The 22,444-nt window shown below is 54.4% G+C and overlaps 1 protein-coding gene across 2 annotated transcripts; it reads left to right on the top strand.

Annotated features, from left to right (window-relative positions):
- The first annotated feature begins 825 nt into the window (after positions 1-825).
- Ntrk1 (neurotrophic receptor tyrosine kinase 1) lies at positions 826-18,040 on the top strand. 2 transcript variants are annotated; one of them, XM_038311204.1, is made up of 17 exons: positions 826-1,037; positions 3,636-3,710; positions 3,930-4,001; positions 5,586-5,654; positions 6,342-6,493; positions 6,672-6,814; positions 9,005-9,137; positions 11,016-11,345; positions 11,690-11,707; positions 11,863-11,918; positions 12,161-12,263; positions 12,606-12,752; positions 13,061-13,191; positions 13,315-13,487; positions 16,021-16,261; positions 16,514-16,672; positions 17,687-18,040. In XM_038311204.1, exons 1-17 carry the CDS (start codon positions 826-828, stop codon positions 17,870-17,872), a joined length of 2,400 nt encoding a protein of 799 aa, XP_038167132.1. In that variant the 3' UTR covers positions 17,873-18,040. The 2 variants fall into 2 exon arrangements, with proteins under 2 accessions (XP_038167132.1, XP_038167133.1); XM_038311205.2 differs by lacking the exons at positions 826-1,037; positions 3,636-3,710; positions 3,930-4,001 and adding an exon at positions 5,192-5,290.
- Positions 18,041-22,444: the final 4,404 nt, after the last annotated feature.

The raw sequence follows: 22,444 nt of genomic DNA, 5'->3' as shown, positions 1-22,444 counted from the left end.
CGATGCCAGTCCTGCTCTGTTTGGCCCTACCCAGCTCTGGTACCCAGCCCTAGCTGGCTGGCTGGGTTTGGGGACTGACCTTAAGACCTAAGGCACAACCTAGTAAGGTTGTGAGCCGCTCCCCGACGCTCGAAGACCCCAGGCCCGGAGCAAACACTGCAGGCGCAAGGGCTTCTAGCGCCACCCTGTGGCCTCTTGCTTACCGAGTGGTCTCCACTTTCCACTTTCCATCCAGCTGTGCTCAGAGACCTCTTCTCTGCCCCTTCCGTTTTCCTCCCCAGGTTCTGCAACCAGTCATTCTGGGGCTCTCTCCCTTTCCTTACTAGCGTCTAGAGATCGTTCATCAAATTTATTCCAAGTGATATACACACTCTCTTAGGCAAGAAGAGTACCGTGAGGCTGGCTGGGATGACCTGGACTTCAACCTTTTCCTTGCTCTTCCTGCAAATCTGAAAATACAGCTGTTTTACTGGGAGAAATATGTATCAGCTTCCTAGCTCCCCCACCCCCCACCCCTCACCCTTCCCCGCTGCCCCAGTCTCAGAAGACAATTGTGAGGCATTCTGTGGCAATCCCCCGCCCCAAGTCTCCTGCAGACATGAGGGACATTAGTGAGGCTAGCTGGCATTAGGGCCCCGAAAGGGGAGGGGGCACTGGGGGCATCGACCGGTGGGGCGGGGCGGGGCGGGGCGTGGTTGCGGGTGCCGCCCTCTCCTGGTGGCTGGTCTTTAACACCGCCCCGCGCACGTGTCGCGCGAGGCCGGGCGGCGGCAGCTAAGAGCGCACGGACGGCTGCGTTGCCCGAGCTTGGCGGGCGCTGCCGCGATGCTGCGAGGCCAGCGGCGCGGGCAGCTGGGCTGGCATCACCGGGCCGCGGGGCTAGGAGGCCTGCTGGCTTCGCTGATGCTGGCCACTGCCTGCGCCGCATCTTGTCGTGAGGTCTGCTGCCCCGTGGGCTCCTCGGGGCTGCGCTGCACCAGGGCAGGGACCCTGGATACCCTCCGTGGCCTGCGGGGCGCCGGGAACCTGACAGAGCTGTGAGTGTGTGGCGGGGAAGGAAAGCGGGATCAAGAGGGCACAGCCCTTCCCCGAGGGCGCGCACTCACCTCTGGCTTGAGGGGCCAGACTTGGCTGCTGTAGGAGCCTGGCACGTGTAGCCTTTGGCTGTGCTGCAGGGGCTTTTGCTGCTGCTGCCACCACCCTGGCAAAGCGGCGCAGTCACTGTCTGGATATCGCCCAGGATTAAGGGTAGCTGGGTTGCTGGCTTGGGGGCAGAGCAAGAGGGAAACTGGGTAGACCAGGGCTTGGTCCAGCGATCTAGGAGCTTCTTTGTGGGGTTTATTCAAGAGCCCAAGTTGAGCCCTTTGGAGGATTGGTTAGCTGTGGAGAATTTGGCTCTGTGCACCTTCTCTTTCTTTGGGGGAAGCCAGTCCCCAACCTCTTCCTTGTCATGACCAGAGAATCTAGGTATTCTCTGGATTTGTGATTGAGCCGGAGTTGATGGGAGATGATGAGGAACCAGTTTGGTGTCTGAACTTTTCTTCCTTTCCACTGACCCCAAGACTTCTTAATTTGGATGTGGGAAACGAAAGTCCTTTGCTTCTCCTCCCTCTTCCCTTTCACCAGTGTCTGCCTCCCTGTACAAGGGAGTGAGTCAAGGCGGTTGCCGAGGGAGTCCCCTCTTCCAGGTGCAGAGTTTCGGCTCTGCGGTACTTTGACATTCTGCAATAATTGGTTACAAAATACTTGAGCACTTTTTAGCAGCTGGTGAGACGGGTGAGAGTATAATTGACCCGAAGGGACTCAGCATCACACGGTGCTGGCTGGAAAATACTTGAGTATTCTGCCTGCTGGTGGAGCCGGCAGTCTGCAGTGGTTGGCACCCAGTTACTCGGGCATCTTGTGGTAATTAACAGAGATACTCAGTCTCTTTCTAATGGCTCTAGGGAGACCAAGAAAAGAGGAGATGGCCTTGTCTTGGTCTAGCCTAGGCTCCTGCATGAGGTCTAGATTGTTGCTCCCCGGCCTGTCCATTCAGACCAGAGTCCAGGCTCCTGACTGCTCCCCTCAGTGCATTCCCTAGAGCCTTCCCAGGCTCCAAGAGAGTCCAGCCCAGGGACAGGGGCAGCAGGCAGGCCAAGGCTGTAGAAGAGGAGATTGGCAGGGTGGTGAGCTGAGGTCCCCCTGGGTGGGGCCCAGTCCTCCCGCCTCCTCCTGCACAGTTCTCTCCCCTCCTCCCTCACCCGCATCGCTAACGAGGAGCTAATGGACTCGAATAGACAGATTGATTATGAATCCGAACAAACGAGGCGGCATGGAGCACACTGCCTGACAGCTCGTACTTACGCAGCCCTTCACATCTGACCAGCTCCCCGGCTTTCTGTAGCCTGAAACCCTTAGGACAGAACAGGGAAGGTTTCCTTAGGTGTCCAGGGTGAGGATGGACATGCACCGTTCTATTGGGGTCAAGGCTGCCATCAGGGAAGCACGGGGCACCTTGGATGGAGCTTGTTCCCTTGCTGTCCTTTTACAAAGGAAAAGCCCAGAAAAGGGAGTTCTGAGAACTGGTAGTGAGTCAGGGGCCCATGCCACGCACGAGAGTGGGGAGAGGGGAGGAGGACGTGGACATGCCACTGCAGAGGACATGGGAGTGAGTTCCTAGGAACTCCCAGATGCCAGATCTACAGATAGGACTGCAACCACAGCCACCCACCCCCGTGCTGCTTGCTTCTCTTTCTCCTTTTGCCTCCCCGGTTCTCTGTCCTTCTCTGTCTCTGTGACTCCCTGCTCTTACCAGTCTGTCAGTCTCTCTGCCCTTCGTCTGTCGGTCACCCCATTCAGCCCTCCTACACCTCACACTGTCTCTCCATCTCTCTTCAGCCACAACTCAGACTCCATCAGCTTCATGCTCCCTCCCTTCTCCTGGGTCTTTCATAGATTAAGGAGGGGCTAGGGGGTCCCCAGCAGCTCAATGCTTTTCGCTTGATTTGGAAAAAGTGCTCGAGAAGGGAGAGTAGGGGTTGCCGTGGGGAAGAATTAAAGGTTTTGAGGGGACAAAGCAGGTGGTGTGTGTGTGTGTGTGTGTGTGTGTGTGTGTGTGTGTGTGTGTGTGTGTGTGAATGAACCCAGATAGCAACCTCTGAGCCATGTTTAAGAGGACACATCAGCATGACAATTGGGGCATCCTTAGCACCGGGTGGAGCAGCAGCACCGAGAACCTTGCCCTTGTGAAAGTGAGCCCCAGCATGCTGGTGAGGCCTGCTGTATAAGTGGAGCCCCAAGTTGAGAATGGCAGTGTGCACTGACCAACGTGTGTTCACATCTCTTCATCTGTGTGTGCGTGGAGAAGTGTATGTGAGCTTTGCTCATGTGTGTCCTTGGGAGAATACCCCCATGTAGTTCTGCATACTTGTGTATATGTTTCAGGAGGCATGTGAGGGTCTGCATGTTTGCAAAGGTGAGGAGGGTGCATGCATGCATGTATGCCCTGGTGCTATTTGTGAGTTGTGTTGGCATGTGGGGACATGTGCACGAATGGGTATGTGAAATGGGTCTGTGTGAGGGAGGTGGGTGGATGGGGGATGGGGTAGCTCCACTGAGGTTCTAACCCTGCTGACCCACCCTTCCCCCTACAGCTATGTGGAGAACCAGCAGCATCTGAAAAGCCTGGAGTTCGGGGACTTGCAGGGCCTGGGGGAATTGAGAAGCCTGTGAGGACTAAGGCGGGACCGGGCGCAGGGTGGTGGGTGCCCACATATACTGGGGTCTCAGAAGACCTGAGAATCTAGGAGAGGGGTGGAGGCTCAGGGGTTTGAGGGGTCCAAGTAGCTGTGGAAACTAAGGGATGGAGAGGGGTGTGCAACTCGATGGGGTTATCTGGCCTGGGTGGGCAGAGGCCAGAGCTTAAATTCCTCTCATCCCTTCCCTAGAACCATCGTGAAGAGTGGCCTCCGCTTTGTGGCCCCAGATGCCTTCCATTTTACTCCTCGGCTCAGTCACCTGTGAGTGGCTAGGCTGGGTCGGTGGGAGTGGGACTGAGGAGGGCCTGCAGGTGAGGGGTGCGGAGAGGCTTTCTGCTCCTCAGGGAACTGACCAGCCTTCTCCTTTCCATAGGGCACTTCAGATTCTCATGCAATCAGACTAGCATCCTTGTTGCCTCACTTCCATGTTCTATGCCTCAGAGATGCTTCTCAAAAGCGTTCACCCAGGTCTGCCTGGAGTTCATAGGGACTGAGGGACAAGGAGTAAGACCCCTGGATTCTGGTCAGAATTTCAGCTCCTCTCCTGCAGGGTGTACTGACCTGGTCCCAGTGGTGGTTTGTTCTGTCTGCTACTCCTCACCCTCCTCCTTCCTGAGAGCAAAGCTACGTGTCCTATAGAGGACCAAGAGGGACATGGAGTGGATAGAAGATTCAGAGTTCAGTTCTTGGCAGTCCCTCCCTGGGTTGGAGGCCTGTCATTCACATAGTTGGGCTGCGTCCAAGGATTTAACCACAAGAGAGATGTTGTGTCCCCACTGTATGTCCTGGCTTTAAAATGTACACTTAGGGCTGGGAATATGGCTCAGTTAGTGGGTAGAGCATTTGCCCTGGGTTTGCTCTCCACTGCCACAAACATTCCTATAACACTAACACTGGGGAGGCAGAGACAGGAGGATCAGAAGCTCCAGGTCATACATGACTACACAGCGAGTTCCAGGCCAGCCTTTATTCCCAATAAAACAGAGGAACAACAACAACAACAAAACTTTAAAGAGAATTTTTAAATGTGTACTTGGTGAGAGTTCATGACTCCCATGCCAGTGAGTGTGTGCAACCAACCTGGAGACAGAGATGGTATGATCCCATTTTATAGATGAAGATTCTGGGAATTAAGTTGTTTCTTGGCAGGATAGGTATGACAGCACCCACCTCTAATCTGTCTCCAAGGTGGTGGTGTGAGGGTTCCCATCCAAGCCAGTCTGCAGCAAGTCAAGGATAGATAGGCAAGACGACTGGTTAGGGCATGTCTCTAGACACAAAGCTCAGAGCCTGCCAAAGCAGAGCCCCAGCTGGGTGCTCTCTCCTTTACCCAGGAAGCTATGGCCGCGGGTCTCTTCCTGCTTGAAGTGCCTTTGGAGGAACAGGAAGGGGGGGGGGGAAGCTGAGGAAGTACTTTGACGTCCCTGTCTTGAGGTTAGGCAGAGGAGGGGGTTGTGAGGGCCTCGGTCCTCCTCTCCTTCTTGGTGGGGAGCACAGATGGAGCCCCTTACCCCAGCTGTGGCCTCAGCACTTCGCCAGCTGGGGCTGAGGTGTGTGGGGGAGGGCAGCCGGCTGTTCCTTTGGATTCCTCTCCCTGGGGTCAGTCAGGGAGGGGGTTAAGCGGGATTAACCCTTCTTGTCCCAAGGAGATTATACTCAGAGCCTTACCTGCCCAAGGCATCCTTACATTCCCACATACCCATAGGCACAGCACTTCTCCGGCCTGTTCTGATTGCCTGAACTGGAGGCGAGGTGGGGGGTGGGTGGGCAGCAGCCTCCTTCCTGCTTCTGCCTAAGACTGGGTCAGAGTGAGGTCACTGGCTCAGGGCATATGTCCTCCCTCAGGAATTTGTCCTCCAATGCTTTGGAGTCCCTTTCCTGGAAAACTGTGCAAGGCCTCTCCCTACAGGACCTGTGAGTGTGCGGGCAGGGGCAGGGCAAGGGGTCAGTGTGTGTGATATGTGACTGTGTATGTTTGTGTCTCCAGGACTTTATGTTACTGTGTCTATGTGGAACAGGGGACGGGGTGGGAGGTGGGGTATCTTTGGAGACTGTGTTGTGTCTGTGAGCTTACCCCGGGGATTATGTACCTGTCTGTCATTCACTTCCCTCCGGCAAGGCAGGGACTGGGCTGGGCTGGGCTGGGCTGTCCTAGGCTGGGCTGGGCTGGGCTGTCCTAGGCTGGGCTGGGCTGGGCTGTCCTAGGCTGGGCAGCCAATGTGGATGAGAAGTTATGTGTGTTCAGAGGCCAGGCTCAGAGCTGTGTTGAACACACTACATCCACCATGATGCTTGAGGACAGTAGCTGATTCTCAGTACACACAATCGTGCACGAGGCTGATGGGTACCTAAAGCCGTAGATCATGCAAGACACCCTTCTTATCGCCATGCTCGGCTTCTCACGTTAGAGTTAGGGTAAAGGGATTCCATGCAGCACCCAGCTGCCATCTACAACAGTCTGCCCTGTTACTGTGTTGGTTATGGGCCTGGCCCCCTTCTGCTTAGACCCCTTCTATCCAGCCATATTCAGAGCACTGCCTCCTGGCTCCTCAGGCCTGTTGCATCGTCTTTTCCTGACTCTTGGCTCACCCTACCCAACAGGAACTTGTCAGGGAACCCACTGCTCTGTTCCTGTGCTCTGTACTGGCTCCAGCGCTGGGAGCAGGAGGTGCTGTGTAGTGTACATACACAGGAACGCCAGGGGTCTGGGCCTGGGGACCAGTTACTCCCACTCAGACACAACACCAGCTGTGGTAGGTGCTGCTCTAGGATGGGCAAGCCTGGGGTCTACCTGGAGGGACTTGGGGTAGCATTGGCAAGGGTTATGGACCCTGGAGGCCGGATGTACTGCTTAGATGTGGCATCATGAGCAGGGTGGGACTCACAAGCCCACTCGTGGGTTCTAATGTTGCTCCATACTCTGGGTGGCAGGTGTACCAACAGTGAAGATCCAGATGCCCAACGACTCTGTGGAAATAGGGGATGACGTATTTCTGCAGTGCCAGGTGGAGGGGCAGGCCCTGCAGCAGGCTGGCTGGATCCTCACAGAGCTGGAAGGGACAGCCACAGTGAAGGTGAGAAGGGGACAAAGATCAGGCCATAAGAGACAGAAAAAGTAATAAGGAGCAGAGGGAGACTGGAAGGACAGAAACAGTTCAAACCTCATGCAAGCAGGGGTGACAGTGGGGTTCTCAGGACAAGTCTACTGGACCCCAGGTCTTGGGCTCCATCTTTGAGCAAATCATCTTTGCAAGAGAGGGAACTGTAGCTCTCATGTGGGACCCAGGAGGGATCTGATGGGCCATTCTTCCCATAGATTCCTTTTCTAGCTTAGGAAACGGAGGCCTGGCGACAGGACAGGATCTGTGTGAGTCTCCTGGACACTCGGGAAGCAGTGTTCTCTTGGGTGTGTTATGACCACATTAGCGAAGGGCAACTGACTCCAGCTCTCACTACGTATTGTTTAAAATCTGTGCATACGTGTGCATGGGCACACACGTGGAGTCAGGACTAACCCGGATGTCCACCCTCATTGCCATCTAACTTCACTTTCTTTGCTGCTTGTCTGTGATCTTCCAGTGACTTTCTCATCTCTGCTTCCCATCTCACGTATAGGACCATGATGCTGAGTCCAGCTTGATGTGGGTTCTGGGGACCCCAAACTCTGATCCCCCATACTGGTGCAGCAAATGCTTTACCCACTGAGCCGTCCCTTCAGTCCTCACTAAATACTGCCTGGAATAACTTACACACACACACACACACACACACACACACACACACACACACACGGTCCCTATTTCTACCTGCTTTTTGGTTTTCTTATTTTTTTATTTTTTATTTTTGGTTTTTTGAGACAAGGTTTCTCTGTAGCTTTGGAGCCTGTCCTGGGGTTTTCTTACTTGTAAACTGAGGTAGCCATGGTGGCCCTTTGACATCCTCCCTGCCCCTAGGCATTGCTTGGCCCCCGTCTCTCTTACCTGAGCATCTTTCCAGACCTTGCATCTGTTCTCAAGCTGGCCACAGGCCACTGACAGCAGCTACAGCTGACTCCAGAGGCCCCCTGCAGGGTTCTGAGATGTGTAGCTCTGGCTGTCTTGGAACTGGCTGCTCAGCCCTCTCAACACACCCCAGGTTGGGTATGACTTTCCTATGGAAGTTTTGGAAACAGGTGTTGGTAACCCGTCACTTCCCTAAAGAGATGGCTGAGTCTGAGGCTTCACGAAGTTGTCTGATGATGTCCCCACACAGGCTCAAACTCTTCTCTGCTTGTCCCCTTCTGTTACTCATTCTCAGTGACTTTGCACTCTGAGTGGGAAGAACTGCCCCCTACTTACCCCAGGGGTCTCCAGCAATTGGAGTTGATTCTCCTTTTATAGTGAGGATCCCTTAACTGAACATCCTCATCCCATAGGTCAACTTCCTAAATTCTGGATGGGCACAGCCCACTGTCAGAGCCCAGTAAAATTGTGACCAAGACCTCTGAAGTCGATGGGTGGTGGCGCACGCCTTTAATCCCAGGACTCGGGAGGCAGGGGCAGGTGGATCTTTGAGTCTGAGGCCAGCCTGGTCTACATTGTAAGTTCTAGACCAGCTAGGGATACATGCTGAGACTCAGTTTCTGGGGGTGGCAAGTAGGAAATCAGAACATTCTGCCTACTCCAGCTTAGAAGCACTCGCTGAACTCAAGACTGAGACTTCTTGAAAGGCCATCTGATTCACACGTGGTGCAGTCATGGTGTTTTTTGGTGGTGATTCCATATCAGTCACTCATCTCTCCAGTGCCGCCACTGGCATTGTTTTCCTTTGCCAAAGGACGTGATGGCTACTGTGGCTGAAGCTGCTTCTAGCTACGAGTTTGCAGTCCCTTTGTTTCTGCCTTTCCTTGGCCTGGGACTGAGTTTAATAGAACTTCGTGAGCCAGGAATGAGTTGGCAAGGTTCTCCTTGGCCCTCTGATGGGCTCCATGAGAAGGTGGCAGCTGGACTTCCATGACTGCTGGCTCGCCCCTTGGTTGCACCCTCCATTGTACAGTACTGACTACCTATTTTGAGGCTGTTGTTTGTGTTCCTGTTTAGGCCTGGGAACTACTCTACAAACTGAGAAGGAGGCCGTTTCTCTGTCCGAGATCTGCTCCCCTTCTCTTGTCTCCCCCAGCGCCCCCCTCTTTCCATATGGGGTCACAGGGCTCCCAGATATACCCCCCCTGCCTCCTTCCTATGCCTGCCGAAACCCTTCTGATGTCTCTTTCTTCCCTGTTCCAGATATCTGGAAATCTGCCATCCCTGGGGCTAACCCTGGTCAATGTCACCAGTGACCTCAACAAGAAGAATGTCACATGCTGGGCAGAAAATGATGTGGGCCGGGCCGAGGTCTCTGCCCAAGTCAGCGTCTCCTGTAAGCCCCCGGGACAGCCCCTGCACCCCCCCCCCCATCTCCTCTTCCCTGAGAAGAGAGGGGGTAGCTGGGAGGGGGGGGATAAGTGGGCGTCTCTACAGCTGCTCCCTCCCAGCTGTTTCCAGATTCCCACGAAAACCTGATCCTGCTTGGGAAGTCCTGGGGGCTCCTCAGGGCCGGAGGGTTAGAGATGGATTTCTTTCTGGCCCACTGCCCAAGCTACCTGAGGCCCTCCGCACCAGCTGCAGGCTGGCCTCACGGCCTGCTCCTCTGTAAGGCTTTTGTCCTGCCTCTTTATTCGTTCATGTCCCTTAGGGTTTTCTCTAGGCCTGGGATGGCCCAGGAGTGAACTTCCAGCTTAGGCCGACATTTGCACAGGTTGAACATCATGGGTAGAATGAGCTCAGGGCTGGACTTCTAGTGAAGGAGGCTTACGTCAGTTCTGCATCTTGTTCTTAGACAAGCTTTGGTTTAATGGAGGGGGTGCAGCCACAGATAAGCAACCTTAAAGAGGGGAATTCCTCTCTTGAATTCCTTTTAATGCTTGTTGATTAATTTCTCTAGCTTTGCCAACAAATTATCTTTAATCTATGTTCCGGTATCGCTTCTCTTTTGCTGTGAAATACATGTAGTTATGCACAGTAAGCACACACGTTATTTAGTTACTGATCTATTTAGAGACAGGGTCTTGCGGTGAACCCAGGCAGTCCTGGAACTCACGATCTTTCTGCCTCAGTGAACTTCGGGGATGACAGAACTGCCACACCTAGCTGACATGCACACTGTAAGCAAGACTTACCCTTGCCAGGACTTTGTAAGACCCCCACGGTTAGTCCCAGCTCGTCTCTCCATCCTAACTTCTATGTTCAGCACTGCCTTGAGAGAATAATTTTCCACAGGGGCTGGGAATTGAGCAGTTACAAGCATTTTCTGTTGTTTAAAAGCACTTGGGTCTGGCAGTGGTGGTGCACACCTTTAATCCCAGTACTTGGGAGGCAGAGGCAGGCGGATCTCTGTGAGTTCAAGGCCAGCCTGGTCTACAAAGTGAGTTCTAGAACAGTCAGTGCTGCACAGAGAAACCCTGTCTTGAAAAAGCAAAAAAAAAAAAAAAAAAAAAAAAAAAAGAACCCCCAAAACCCCAAACAACAAAAAGATCTTTTGTCCATGTCTGTTTCCCTATTAGTAAAATTTTGTTTTTACACACTATATAAATGAAAACTTACTCTATGCATTATATTTTATTTATTTTATCTTGTCCAACCTCATATTTATGAAATCCATCTGTGACAACAAAAGTAACTACAATTCCTTCATTGCTACATTTCATGGTATGAACGCTGGTAAAAATTCCATAAATTTGTATGTGTTTATACACATATGTTACACATAAGTATTTTTTCTATTATTGAGGGGCTTTTGGTTTTTCAGGACTGTGACTGTCTCAAAGCCATGTTTCTTGATTATTTTTCTTTTTATTTCTTTTCTTTTTCTTTAGTGCTGTGGCTGTCCTGGGGTGAAACCCAGGACCTGCTGTGTCCCCGCCGACCACGCGCTCTCTTCCTGAGCCACACCCTAGTGCTGTTGTCTATTTCCTTAGAGACACAGTCTGTCTAAGTTACTCAGGCCTTGAACTTGTACCCTCCTGCCTCCAAGCAGCTTGCCTGGCAGACCATTCCCATCAGACCTGTCCCGGGCTCCCACTGTGCTCCTTAAGCCTCTTAACTTTGTCCCTTTGCTGTCACATCCAGTATCATCTGCTAACTTTCTTCCAAGTAGGTCTCCTAGAGAACTCCTTAGGACCTGCTGACCTGTCTCCCGATCTATCCCTGATTTCTCCCTCCCTTGGGTCCCTTCCTGTCGTGTGCCCTCTTTCCCTAGTCGCAGCCAGTGTGCGCCTGGGCGCGGCAGTGGAGCAGCATCATTGGTGCATTCCCTTCTCTGTGGACGGGCAGCCGGCACCCTCTCTGCGCTGGCTCTTCAACGGCTCCGTGCTCAACGAGACCAGCTTCATCTTCACTCAGTTCTTGGAGTCGACGCTGACGAATGAGACCATGCGTCATGGCTGCCTTCGCCTCAACCAGCCTACCCATGTCAACAATGGGAACTACACACTGCTGGCTGCCAACGCCTACGGCCAGGCTGCTGACTCCATCATGGCTGCCTTTATGGACAACCCTTTTGAGTTCAACCCTGAGGACCCCATCCCTGGTGTGAGAGCTGCCCTGAACCCTGCCCTGCTCCTGGGAGGCACCTGGGTGGAGATCCAGTCATCCAGGGAGGTCTGACCTCTGTCTGCCACGGCCCTGGTTCCCAGAGCTAGACTCCTTTGTCCTGGACAAGAGCTGGTAGCCAGTTCTATGCTTCCCCCTTGCCACTCTCCCAAGCCAGGCCTGCTGAGGCCCTGAGCTTGTCTGAGCCCACCTGTCAGGCCGAAGAGAGGCTGTGCGCTCCAGGCAGCTCCAGCAGCCTACCCCACCCCATAAAGGAGCATCCTGGAGGGCAGGGCCCACCGCTCCCCCTCTGATCGCTTTCTCTCCTCCTTCCTGCTGCAGTCTCCTTCTCGCCAGTGGGTGAGTGGCCTGGGCTGGAGGGCAGCTGTGTTGGCTCAGAGCTGAAGCAGAGGGGGCAGCTAGCTGGGTCTCTGAACTGTGGCCAGGGTGGGGAGCTGCTGGAGGAGACATGACACTGTTTGAAGGCCCACCCTTTGTGTTCTGTGTCTCCACAGACACGAACAGCACATCAAGAGACCCCGTGGAGAAGAAAGATGAAACAACTTTTGGGGTGAGCGTGGAATGTGGGAGCTGATGGGGGACGTGGAATGGGGCGGTCGGGCATGACTCCTGTGCCTGTCGTTTGGAATTAGGGCAGGACAGTCAGTCTATTCTGTCCTGAGCTTGGTTAGATGCTTCCCCAGCCAGGCTGAGGTCACTAGGAAAGTAGGGCTGGGGGGCTGGCTCCAGACTCCTCTGTAGGAAGGATCTATGCAAGAGTACAGAAACCTTTAGGACTGTCTCTACTTCTAGGTCTCCGTGGCTGTGGGTCTAGCTGTCTCTGCTGCCCTCTTCCTTTCTGCCCTGCTCCTTGTGCTCAACAAATGTGGACAGAGAAGCAAATTTGGGATCAACCGTGAGTTGGCAGTAGAGGGCTGTCCTAGGGCTTCCCATCTATGTCCTGTGTTCGGCACAGGGCTGGGGTTATCTGTGGGACTCGGGCTGTCTGTGTGCTGGGCTGGGGCAGGGTCATTTCAGAGGCAGCAGCTATTCATTGGTGACTGTGTCAAACACTGAGTGTGTCTGGAGGGCTTGACTCTGTGAAGAGCAGGAGAGCGCTTTGGTGTCAGGGTCCTGTCAAAAGAGGCCCTGTGCTTCCCTTCCCTGCCTACTGTCTTGCTCTTTCCCTCCTTTCTGGGCAGGGTTGGAGACGGTGCCTTGGCTGTGATTTTTCCATGCTGGTGTGTTTCTTCCCCAGGCCCTGCTGTGCTGGCCTCAGAGGACGGGCTGGCCATGTCCCTACGTTTCATGACGTTGGGTGGCAGCTCTCTTTCCCCTAGTGAGGGCAAAGCCTCCGGACTCCAGGGCCACGTCATGGAGAACCCTCAGTACTTCAGTGATGCCTGTGAGGAACTGTGTTACAGTAGGCGAGTGTGAGCATGGTGTGTGTGTGTGTATGTGTGTGTGTGTGTGTTTGTCTGTCATCTGTGTAAAGCCCCTGGGCCATCATTGTGCTGACCCTCAAAGTCTACCTCAAAGTCTAGCATGGCTCCTGGCTCCAGCCCTGCTCAGAGCCATATCTCCCACATTGGACTCTCCCCGGCCAGATCCTTCCACCCACCCACACCCCATTTCCTGTGGCTGCATTGCCCTTACCACTGCCCTATCCTGCCCATGCCAGGGCTGCCTTCTGACTTTGCAAGCCCCTCCCAGGTGTCCATCACATCAAACGCCGGGACATTGTGCTGAAGTGGGAGCTAGGGGAGGGAGCTTTTGGAAAGGTCTTCCTCGCTGAGTGCTACAACCTTCTGCATGAGCAGGACAAGATGCTGGTGGCTGTCAAGGTGAGACCATGGTCCTGGTAAGGACAACAGGTCTGTGCCCCTCAGAGCACCATCATGGTAGGGTGGGGGGGGTATGTGAATGGAATAGGACCTGAGGAGGTTGGGGTCCCCATCCCTTCCCAGGCACTGAAGGAGGCATCTGAAAGTGCTCGGCAGGATTTCCAGCGGGAGGCAGAGCTGCTCACTATGCTCCAGCACCAGCACATTGTGCGCTTCTTCGGTGTCTGCACTGAAGGTCGCCCCTTGCTCATGGTCTTTGAGTACATGCGCCATGGGGACCTCAACCGTTTTCTCCGGTACAAGAACCCAGCCCCTGACTCAGTCTTTGGTCCCTTCCCCGTCTGCCTTTTTTTTTTTTTTTTGAGGGGAGATCCCAGTTCCCACCCCCAAGGAAGTAGAGTGGACAGGTGTGTGGATGTGGGCGTGTCTGGGGGACAGCTGCTAGAGGTCAAAGCTCTGAGCTTCAGGACCACGGTTCTGTAAGAGTCTGTGCATTTATGTGCATAGAGAGGCCAGGCCTGCAGGGAGATGTGGCGTAGAGGGTGCTGACCCCAAGCAGCCAGCAGGCCCCTTCTGTGTTCTGTGCTTGTGCTGTGCTGTATTTCTCAGTTTCTAAGTATATAAGTGGTTTATATTTGAAGGATGTCACACAAAACTCTGATGTTTAGTTTCTGATACTTGTAATCACTTTGAGAGATGTGTTGCCTTCACAAGAAGACTTGGGGTGACAAGACCTTCCCAAGGGCACATAGGCAGTGAAGGATGCCTCTCTAGCATAACTCCTACCCTCAGATACAGGATGTGATAGTTCTCCTCCCCCAAGGTAGCCATAGAGATCAGGCAGAGTTAGCTAGTGGGAACACCAGGGTTCAGAATCAACCACCATGTCTGTGAACCTTCTTTTCTGGTCAAGAGCACACACCAGGGGAATGAAGACAGAGAAGGCTTCTGGAAGGAGGGGCGTTACAACTGAGACTCTGGTCAAGAGACAGAGAAGTAAGTCAGGGAAAGGAGGCGGGGGTCAGGAGCCAGCGTAGCTGAGGGGGAGGCCTCGTGTGTCATCGGAGGAAGCTGTGGTTCTGGGTGGGAAGGCAATGCCCTGCTGATCCTCATGGTGTGATCTCCCAGCAGCTCTAGGGAGTGAAGGCTCGTGAGTGCAGTTGCTAGGACTCAGAGACCTTGAGGACTGTACCCTGGGTCAGTGGAGCCCTGAGGGGCACTGAGTGGCTCAGGTGCATGGAGGTGGACAGGCAGAAGAGCCAGAGCCAGCATCAAGGCAGGCCATGGAGAGCTATCTTCTATCTATCTTTCTTTCTATCTATCTATCTATCTATCTATCTATCTATCTATCTATCTATCTATCTATCTATTATGTATACAACATTCTGTTTGTATGCCTGTAGGCCAGAAGAGGGCACCAGACCCCATATAGATGGTTGTGAGCCACCATATGGTTGCTGGGAATTGAACTCAGGACCTTTGGAAGAGCAGGCAATGCTCTTAACCTCTGAGCCATCTCTCCAGCCCCGAGAGATATCTTCTTGTTTGCAGACAGGGTGCAGGCCTAGCTAGAGAGATGTTATCAAATGGGACCCAGGCTGTGTGAGGAGCAGCTGGTGATACTCCTTGGAGCACCAGGAAGGAAGAGAGAATCCGAGGCAAGCCTGGGAGGCTTTGGGCAGGAGGCTGGGGCCTCTGTGTTTCCAGCTTCCTCTGATGACACATGGGACCTCCCCCTCAGCTACGCAGCCTCCTGGCCCGGCCTCCTTTTCCTGACTTACTTCTCTGCCTCTTGACCAGAGTCTCAGTTGTAACGCCCCTCCTTCGAAACAGAAGCCTTCTCTGTTTTCCCCCTGGACTGTGCTTGTTCATTCTCTGCTCTAGTGCACTGGCCTCAGAGGTGTTCAACAAACACGTGGCCAATTGGAAAAGGCATTGCTAGCAAAGCAACCAGTAGAAAGAAGGCTAGAAAGGGAAAATATTTGGGAAGTGGCACCAAGTGATCAGGACAGCCTGGACTTGGGGGCTATGATGCACCCTGGAAACCTTTGCAAAGGAAAGACATCCAAGGGATAGCTGGACACCAAGGACAAGAGTGGAGGGACAAGGACAGGAGATTCAAAGAGGACTCTGGAGCTGGAGGAGGCAGAGTGGGCTAGGGAGCAGAAACAGCTCAGTTTTGCAGACTGTGCCTAAGTACTGTGACAACCGTAGTGGGTACTGGGGCAGCTGGGGGGCGGGGCTGAGATTCTCCCAGGAATATGGAGTTAGTATTCTTGGGGGTGGGGTTGGTCATGGTTGCCCTTTACCCCAACTCTCCAGACAGCTACCTCCTCCTCCTATCCTTCATCCCATCCAGTTCTAGTGCTGCTGAAGTGAGCACCATCACACCCAATTCCAAGCATCCCCTCCCAGCTCCTCTCCCTCCCTCCCAGCTCCTCCCCTCCCTCCACAGCTCCTCCCCCTCCCTCCACAGCTCCTCCCTCTCCTTCCACAGCCCCTCTCCTCCCTCCACAGCCCCACCCCTCCCTCCACAGCTCCTCCCCTGCCCTCCACAGCTCCTCCCCTCCCTCCACAGCTCCTCCCCTCCCTCCACAGCTCCTCCCCCTCCCTCCGCAGCTCCTCCCTCTCCCTCCACAGCCCCTCCCCTCCCTCCACAGCTCCTCCCCCTCCCTCCGCAGCTCCTCCCTCTCCCTCCACAGCCCCTCCCCTCCCTCCACAGCTCCTCCCCCTCCCTCCACAGCCCCTCCCCCTCCCTCCACAGCTCCTCCCCTCCCTCCACAGCTCCTCCCCCTCCCTCCCAGCGTTTCCTTCTTTTGTCTTCCTCAGGTCCCATGGGCCCGATGCAAAGCTGCTGGCCGGTGGTGAGGATATGGCTCCTGGTCCTCTGGGCCTTGGGCAGCTGCTGGCTGTGGCTAGCCAGGTGGCTGCCGGTATGGTGTACCTGGCCAGCCTGCACTTTGTGCACCGGGACCTGGCCACACGCAACTGTCTGGTGGGTCAGGGACTAGTGGTCAAGATTGGAGACTTTGGCATGAGCAGGGACATCTACAGCACAGACTATTACCGTGTAAGGGTCCCTAAATGCTCCCCGGCATCTATACTGCACACACCCTGGCTTGGAATTTGTGAGATCCTGCACTGCCCTCCTCTTCCTCTAGTAGTGCGGGCTCTGGCCTTTGGCCTCTGATCTGCTATCCCTTTCAGCACCTCAGCCATCTACTGGTCCCTCAGCCCTGGCCCTGGTATACCTTCTGTCTATTTAATATGGTGGGCATAGCTTTGTGGTTGCCCCCACTGGAGGTAATGTACATTTCGGCAGGTGGGAGGCCGGACCATGCTACCCATTCGCTGGATGCCGCCTGAGAGTATCCTTTACCGCAAGTTCAGCACTGAGAGTGATGTGTGGAGCTTCGGGGTTGTGCTCTGGGAGATCTTCACCTACGGAAAGCAGCCCTGGTACCAGCTCTCCAACACCGAGGTCAGCCCTGCCAGGCATCCGGGGGCCCCGTGCTTGTCCCTCAGCCCCCTTCCCCTTCCTTTTTTCCTTTCCTGGTCCTTCTCTTGCTCAGTCTCCCAGCTGGCTCCTAGTTGGCCCTTAGAGATCGTTGTGGCTTGAGCCCAGGTCATGCCTGTGTGCAGGGCAGAGCGGAGGGTGGGAGAGAGGTCCTGATATAGAGCAGCAGGAAGGCTGGAGATTAGTTGGAGAGGGCCGTCCCTGCCTTCCCTGCCCTCTGGCTGCCACAGCTAGAGCAGACCCCAGGTGTTCTGTCTCCCAGCAGCTCCCCAGCCTCCCCTTGGCTTCCAGCTGTCAGTTTCCATTTCTTCTTCTAATGCAGTCTGTTCCCCTGAGGCGGGTGGGGTGGGGGAGAGGGTTATAGATTTTAATTTTCTCAAGCACTGAGAGAAGGAATGGAATTAGTGTTGCCCATAATCTAAGTCCTCTAATGGAGATGGGGAGAAGGGGAAAGAGACTCCAGGCGGCTCCGGCAACCATCTCCCTGTCACCGTCTCCCTCTGTTGGACCCTGTGGACGCCCAGCAGCCCTGCCTGGAGTCTGACTGTGATCTTTATTGCTACAGTTTCTTTGCAGCTATATCCCCACAGTATGGTGCCCACAAAGGGAGAAGCAAGAGTTGCCTCTGCTTTAAACCAAAACAGCCCCCAAAGGCTATGGCTGTGGTGCCACGCTGCTCCTGTCTTGCACAGCTGGGAGACAGAGGCTGGGGCCGAGGATGACCATCTTGGCAATGTCGTACCCTCACCCTCTTCACCCCACTGCTAGTCGTCCTTGGTTGTGACACTAGCCTTCTGGAGGCAATCCTAGAATGATTAAGGATTGCCTTAATCATTCCTACTTTTTAGAGCTGGAGCAGGAAGGATCCCCACAGTTTGCGGGGCATAGTACAGTGCAGGCAGCCAGGCAGAACCCATTTGTAACCTCCACGCCCTGATCTCTCAGTTCTCCCTCCTCTCTGTTTCTCCCATGGCACAGGCAATTGAATGCATCACGCAGGGTCGGGAGCTGGAGCGGCCGCGTGCCTGCCCTCCTGATGTCTACGCCATCATGCGCGGCTGCTGGCAACGTGAACCGCAGCAACGACACAGCATGAAGGATGTACACGCCCGTCTGCAGGCCCTGGCACAGGCACCTCCCAGTTATCTGGATGTCCTGGGCTAGGAGCTGAGCCTGGCTGTCAGGTTACCCTGAGGCCCCTCAGCACCCAGCAGCTACCACACCCCAGCCTGTCACTCTCAGCATGTGGAGGGGCCAGCAGGCTGGGAGTGGAGGGTAGCCTTGCTTCATGGCCAGCATCCACCATAATAGCAATTATATTTATTATCCCTGGCTGTGTTTCTTGCCCATTCTTGGGGATAAGGGCTTTGGGACTTAGTAGAGGCTGTGCTCTCTGGGTCTCTGGAGTTGATTCTCACTCTGATCCCTTTGGGTTGCTGCCCTGTTCGGTGCAGCTGTCCCCCACTTCATCTTCCCCCTCACCTGGTGACAGTCTCTCCACACCCTCACTGTGTTTGGTTTTCAGAAAGGCTGTGTAGGGCCCCTGGGGATGGTGGCTGCTACTGGTGGGGATAGACAGAGCAAGTACACATTAAAACAAATGAACAAGACAGAAAGAAATACTGTGTGTGTATCTGTGTGTGTGTGCACGTGCGTGTGTGTGTGGGGGTTTGTGTGTGGGTCTGTGTGTACGTGCGTGTGTGTACATGTGTGTATGTGCGCGTGTCTGTGTGCATGTGCGCACATACGTGTGACTAGAGCAGGGAAGGACAGAAGGAGCAGAGCAGTGGTACATACCTTTAACCCCAGCTACTCAGGAGACTGCATGAAGCAGGAGAATCTCACATTCAAGGGTCTACCTGGGCTTCAGAGTCAGTTCAAAGTCAGCCCGGGCAACCTAGGAAGACACAGTCTCAAAACAAGAAGAAAAAAGAGGCCTGGGAAATAGCTCAGTGGTAGACCCTTGCCTGGTATGTGTGAGGCCCTGGGTTCAATTCCCAGGACTGTGGGGGGTAGGTGGGAATGGGAGAGAGACTGAAGATGAAGGACTCCATCCTTTCCCTTCTTGGCCCTGCTTCTTTGAGATTAATACTTGGAGGTGGGGTTTGGGCACGGTGACTTGCCGAGAACAGACCTCTGGTGCTATTCCGTACTACTAGAGCAGATGGGGTCTACCTTCCTTTGTGACCTTAACTGAAGGGCCTGAGGCTTCTGTCACACTAATACCCCAAACTCTACCACATCGGGGGAGCAGAGCTTGGACTCCTTGCCTCTCCCTGGAGCTGGAGCAGCAGCATTTTGACCACCCATCACTTCGCATCACCAGCTGGGCTCCTACTGTATCACACGCTCGCTCACACAGCTCCTGAGGCAAATGATGGCTGTCTCCTGTCCCTGGGTGCCCAGTTCCCTGCCTTGTCCCCGTGATTCAATCTGTTCTTATCACCCTGGGCCGGGCCCTGCAGTGTGTCTGTCTCTTGTCCAGGCTGGTTCCAGCTAATGGAGGGCTAGCCCAGGGCGGCAGGCTGATTGATGGGAGCTCTGGTCCCCAGGGCCCTCGTTGGCAGGCTCTCCTTTCCTGCCTTGGGATAGGCAGTGCTGTCTCACCCTAGAAGGGGGACAGAGCTGAGACATCAGAGCTGGCAGGTGAGGCCATGGGCAAGAGCTAAGAGAGTACAGAGGGAGGAGCGGAGACAAAGGAGAGGGTAGCACACAGGCACAGGAGGGCAGCGGCTGGCAGAGTCCTAAGCGCCCAGGGCCCCTACAGGCTTTGCCTGCCCCTTTGCCTCACTTCTTCTGTCTTTTGATTCTCTGTGGGTGAGGTGTGGGTACTGGCAGACTTGGAGGCCCTGTTGGGGATATGGGGCTCTGAGGTTTGCTGCACTGAGCAGAATTGGGTAGGACTTGGAGGCCAGATAGCATACAAGACCTGAAAAGCCTGCGAGCCATTTCCAGCGTTGATCATGGGGCATGGAGACCCCTTGAGCCCCACAGGAGGATTACTGGAGATGCTGAACAAAGGAGCGCAGAGTTCTGGGAATGTGGCAGAGAAATCTAGGAACAGCAGAGATGGCTACCAGCGCTTCAAGCAACAGGGCTTAAAGTTTTGCGGTGGGGCAAGAAAGGACTATACCTTTATTCTGCTAGTGGCCTCCTTCTCAATGGATGTTCAGATACTTGTCCACAGCGCCCCGACCTCCCACACGAAGCTGCTGTCCACAGCGCCCCGACCTCCCACACGTAGCCGCTGTCCACAGCGCCCCGACCTCCCACACGCAGCCGCTGTCCACAGCACCCCGACCTCCCACACGCAGCCGCTGTTCACAGTGCCCCGACCTCCCACACGAAGCTGCTGTCCACAGCGCCCCGACCTCCCACACGTAGCCGCTGTCCACAGCGCCCCGACCTCCCACATGCAGCCGCTGTCCACAGTGCTGGTCTGGATGGAGGCATGTGCACGTGAACACATACAAACAGCACAGCCTTCCATTACTGATGGGTCCCATTGCCATTAACAATGTCCTTGTCCCACTGTGGCCCCTGCCCCCTCTCTGTTAATTACCTCCTGGCTGTGCCAAGTCCATTAGCTGCCCTCAGTCCCAGGGGCTGAGCACCAGTTGAGATGGATAACTACAAGGAGATGGGTGGAATGGGGCCCTGGGGATTTTGGGGGGATTGAGATTGAGATAGCAACCTGGGGCCAGAGGGCAGTGTTATCCCTCCCTCTATTTCCTCTTCAGACAAGAGCTGTGTTGGCTGGAAGGGGAGCTCCGAGAGGCTGGGGTAATTTAGAGAACTGAGCAGAGGAACCAGGTTTGCTCTCAGTCACTCTGCTCCGGAGAGGAAAAGGTGGTGGTCAAGGTAGTGGCCCTGTAGGTCTCCAGTCCTGGGACAGATCTCTGAGGAACTTGGGGTTCTCCAGCTCTCTCAGAGCTGGCTTAAGAGGCTAGAGAAGCTGCCAGACTTCCAGAACCCTGTAGGCAGGCTTCTAAGGCTGCTGAGAGGGTATCCCATCTTGTCTGTGTCCCTCAGACTGAGGACAGGCGCTAGGGCTCTAAGTGGCAGCTGGAGGGAGCTTGCCATATTCCTACGTGGCCTTGGATGGCTACGCACTGTTGGCGGAAATGGGGCAGTCACTAGAGAAGCAGGGACTCAGGGCCCCTGGGTTCTAGCCTCCCGTCCTGCTACTGTGCAGGCTACCCAGGCACCTGCAGCAGGGTATGCATTGGCTGCATGTTCTGAACTTTCCAACAGCCTCCCAGCTGTGAAGAATGGGGAGTAGTGACGGCAGGAGGCTGCAGCAGGGAAGACAGAGAAGCCAAGGCTTAGCTGCAGGGCAAACCAGTAGAGGCCAGCAGGGCAGAGTCCAGAGCCAGTCCCTGGAACCAGAATCCCACTAAGCTGAGCCCTTCCTCTCCTTACTGGGTTATGTCCCCTGGTAAGTAAACTTCTAGGTTAGTTCTGCCATTTACTGGTGTAATGTCACTTGGCATTTCTGTACCCAGGTGTCATCTGTTAAGTGGGGATAGATAATAAATAAGAGCAGAGCCCTCCAGGGGTGCCGGGAGGCTAATGGGGCCCGCCCTCCAGTCAGTGCCTAGTAGGGATGTACTGTTCCTATGTCTGTGTTCTTTCCTCCTCATTTTCTTCTCTTTCTTCCTCTCTCTGGCCTGTCTCAGGCCTTGGGGACCCAGCTGGGGCCCTGATAGTATTCAGGATGGTAATGTATCCCATCCTGAGTATGAGCAGGTATCTTGGGGACTGCAATGTTTGAGAAGAAATGCTTTTGACCCCAATCCTAACCCTCCCCTCTACCTGAAATTGCTTCAGAGTGGAGTGAGTGAGGGGTGGGGACTATGGCGTCTGTCAGGGAGTGGAGAACAGAGCTGAACCCCAGGCCCACTGTCTTCTTCGCACCAGCTCTTAAACTCTCTGGATCTCATGCCTGGAGAGGTGGCTCAGTGGTTAAGATCACTGGCTGCTCTTCCGGAGGTCCTGAGTTCAATTCCCAGCAACCACAACCACACGGTGACTCACAACCATCTGTAATGAGATCTGGCGTCTCTTCTGGCCTGCAGGCACACATGCAGACAGAACACTGTATACCTAATAAATAAATAAATCTTAAAAAAACCTTCCCTGGATCTCCTAGCAGGAATGTCTCTCCTAATTTACCTGTTCATTGGTACCTTGAGACAGGTGTTACTGATCAAATCAGTTCTCTGACAGTTAATAGAGTAGAGATGTCAGAATGGACAATGAACTATGACTTTGATCCCTTCCCTTGTAGCCTGCTGTCTATGTTTGTGCCTCTCACTTGGATTTGAAGGGTTACTCAGCTCCAGGCCTGCCCATGGCAGGTCTCAGCTGCCTGGGGCCTGTGGTCAGGGCTAATGTGAGCGAGAAGTGGAGGCCAAGAGGGATAAAGTTATTAGTGTCTTCATCTTTGAGGGATATTGATTGCTGGGTCTCCAGGCCCATTTGGTCTTATAATGGGGTGCATGGAGGTGTTGGGAGGGGCACAGAAAGATCCCACATAGCCCCCACCCCATCTTCTGGAATGGCAGCCACATTAGGTCTGGTCAAAGGCTGACACTAGAGACACGCTTTGGGAGTGTGAGCTCCGGGGAGATGGGTGTAGGGAAGCTGAGGGGTGCAGGGCTTGGCTCTGCTACTGGACTATTTTGTGTGCATGCGGGAAAGAACGTGAGCACACTTCTAACTGCTGAAGAGATT

Source organism: Arvicola amphibius, chromosome 14 (genome assembly GCF_903992535.2).
Source record: "Arvicola amphibius chromosome 14, mArvAmp1.2, whole genome shotgun sequence".
NCBI lineage: Eukaryota > Metazoa > Chordata > Mammalia > Rodentia > Cricetidae > Arvicola > Arvicola amphibius.
The sequence above is the reverse complement of the archived record's forward strand: the minus strand, read 5'-3'. Positions and strand labels throughout refer to the sequence as shown.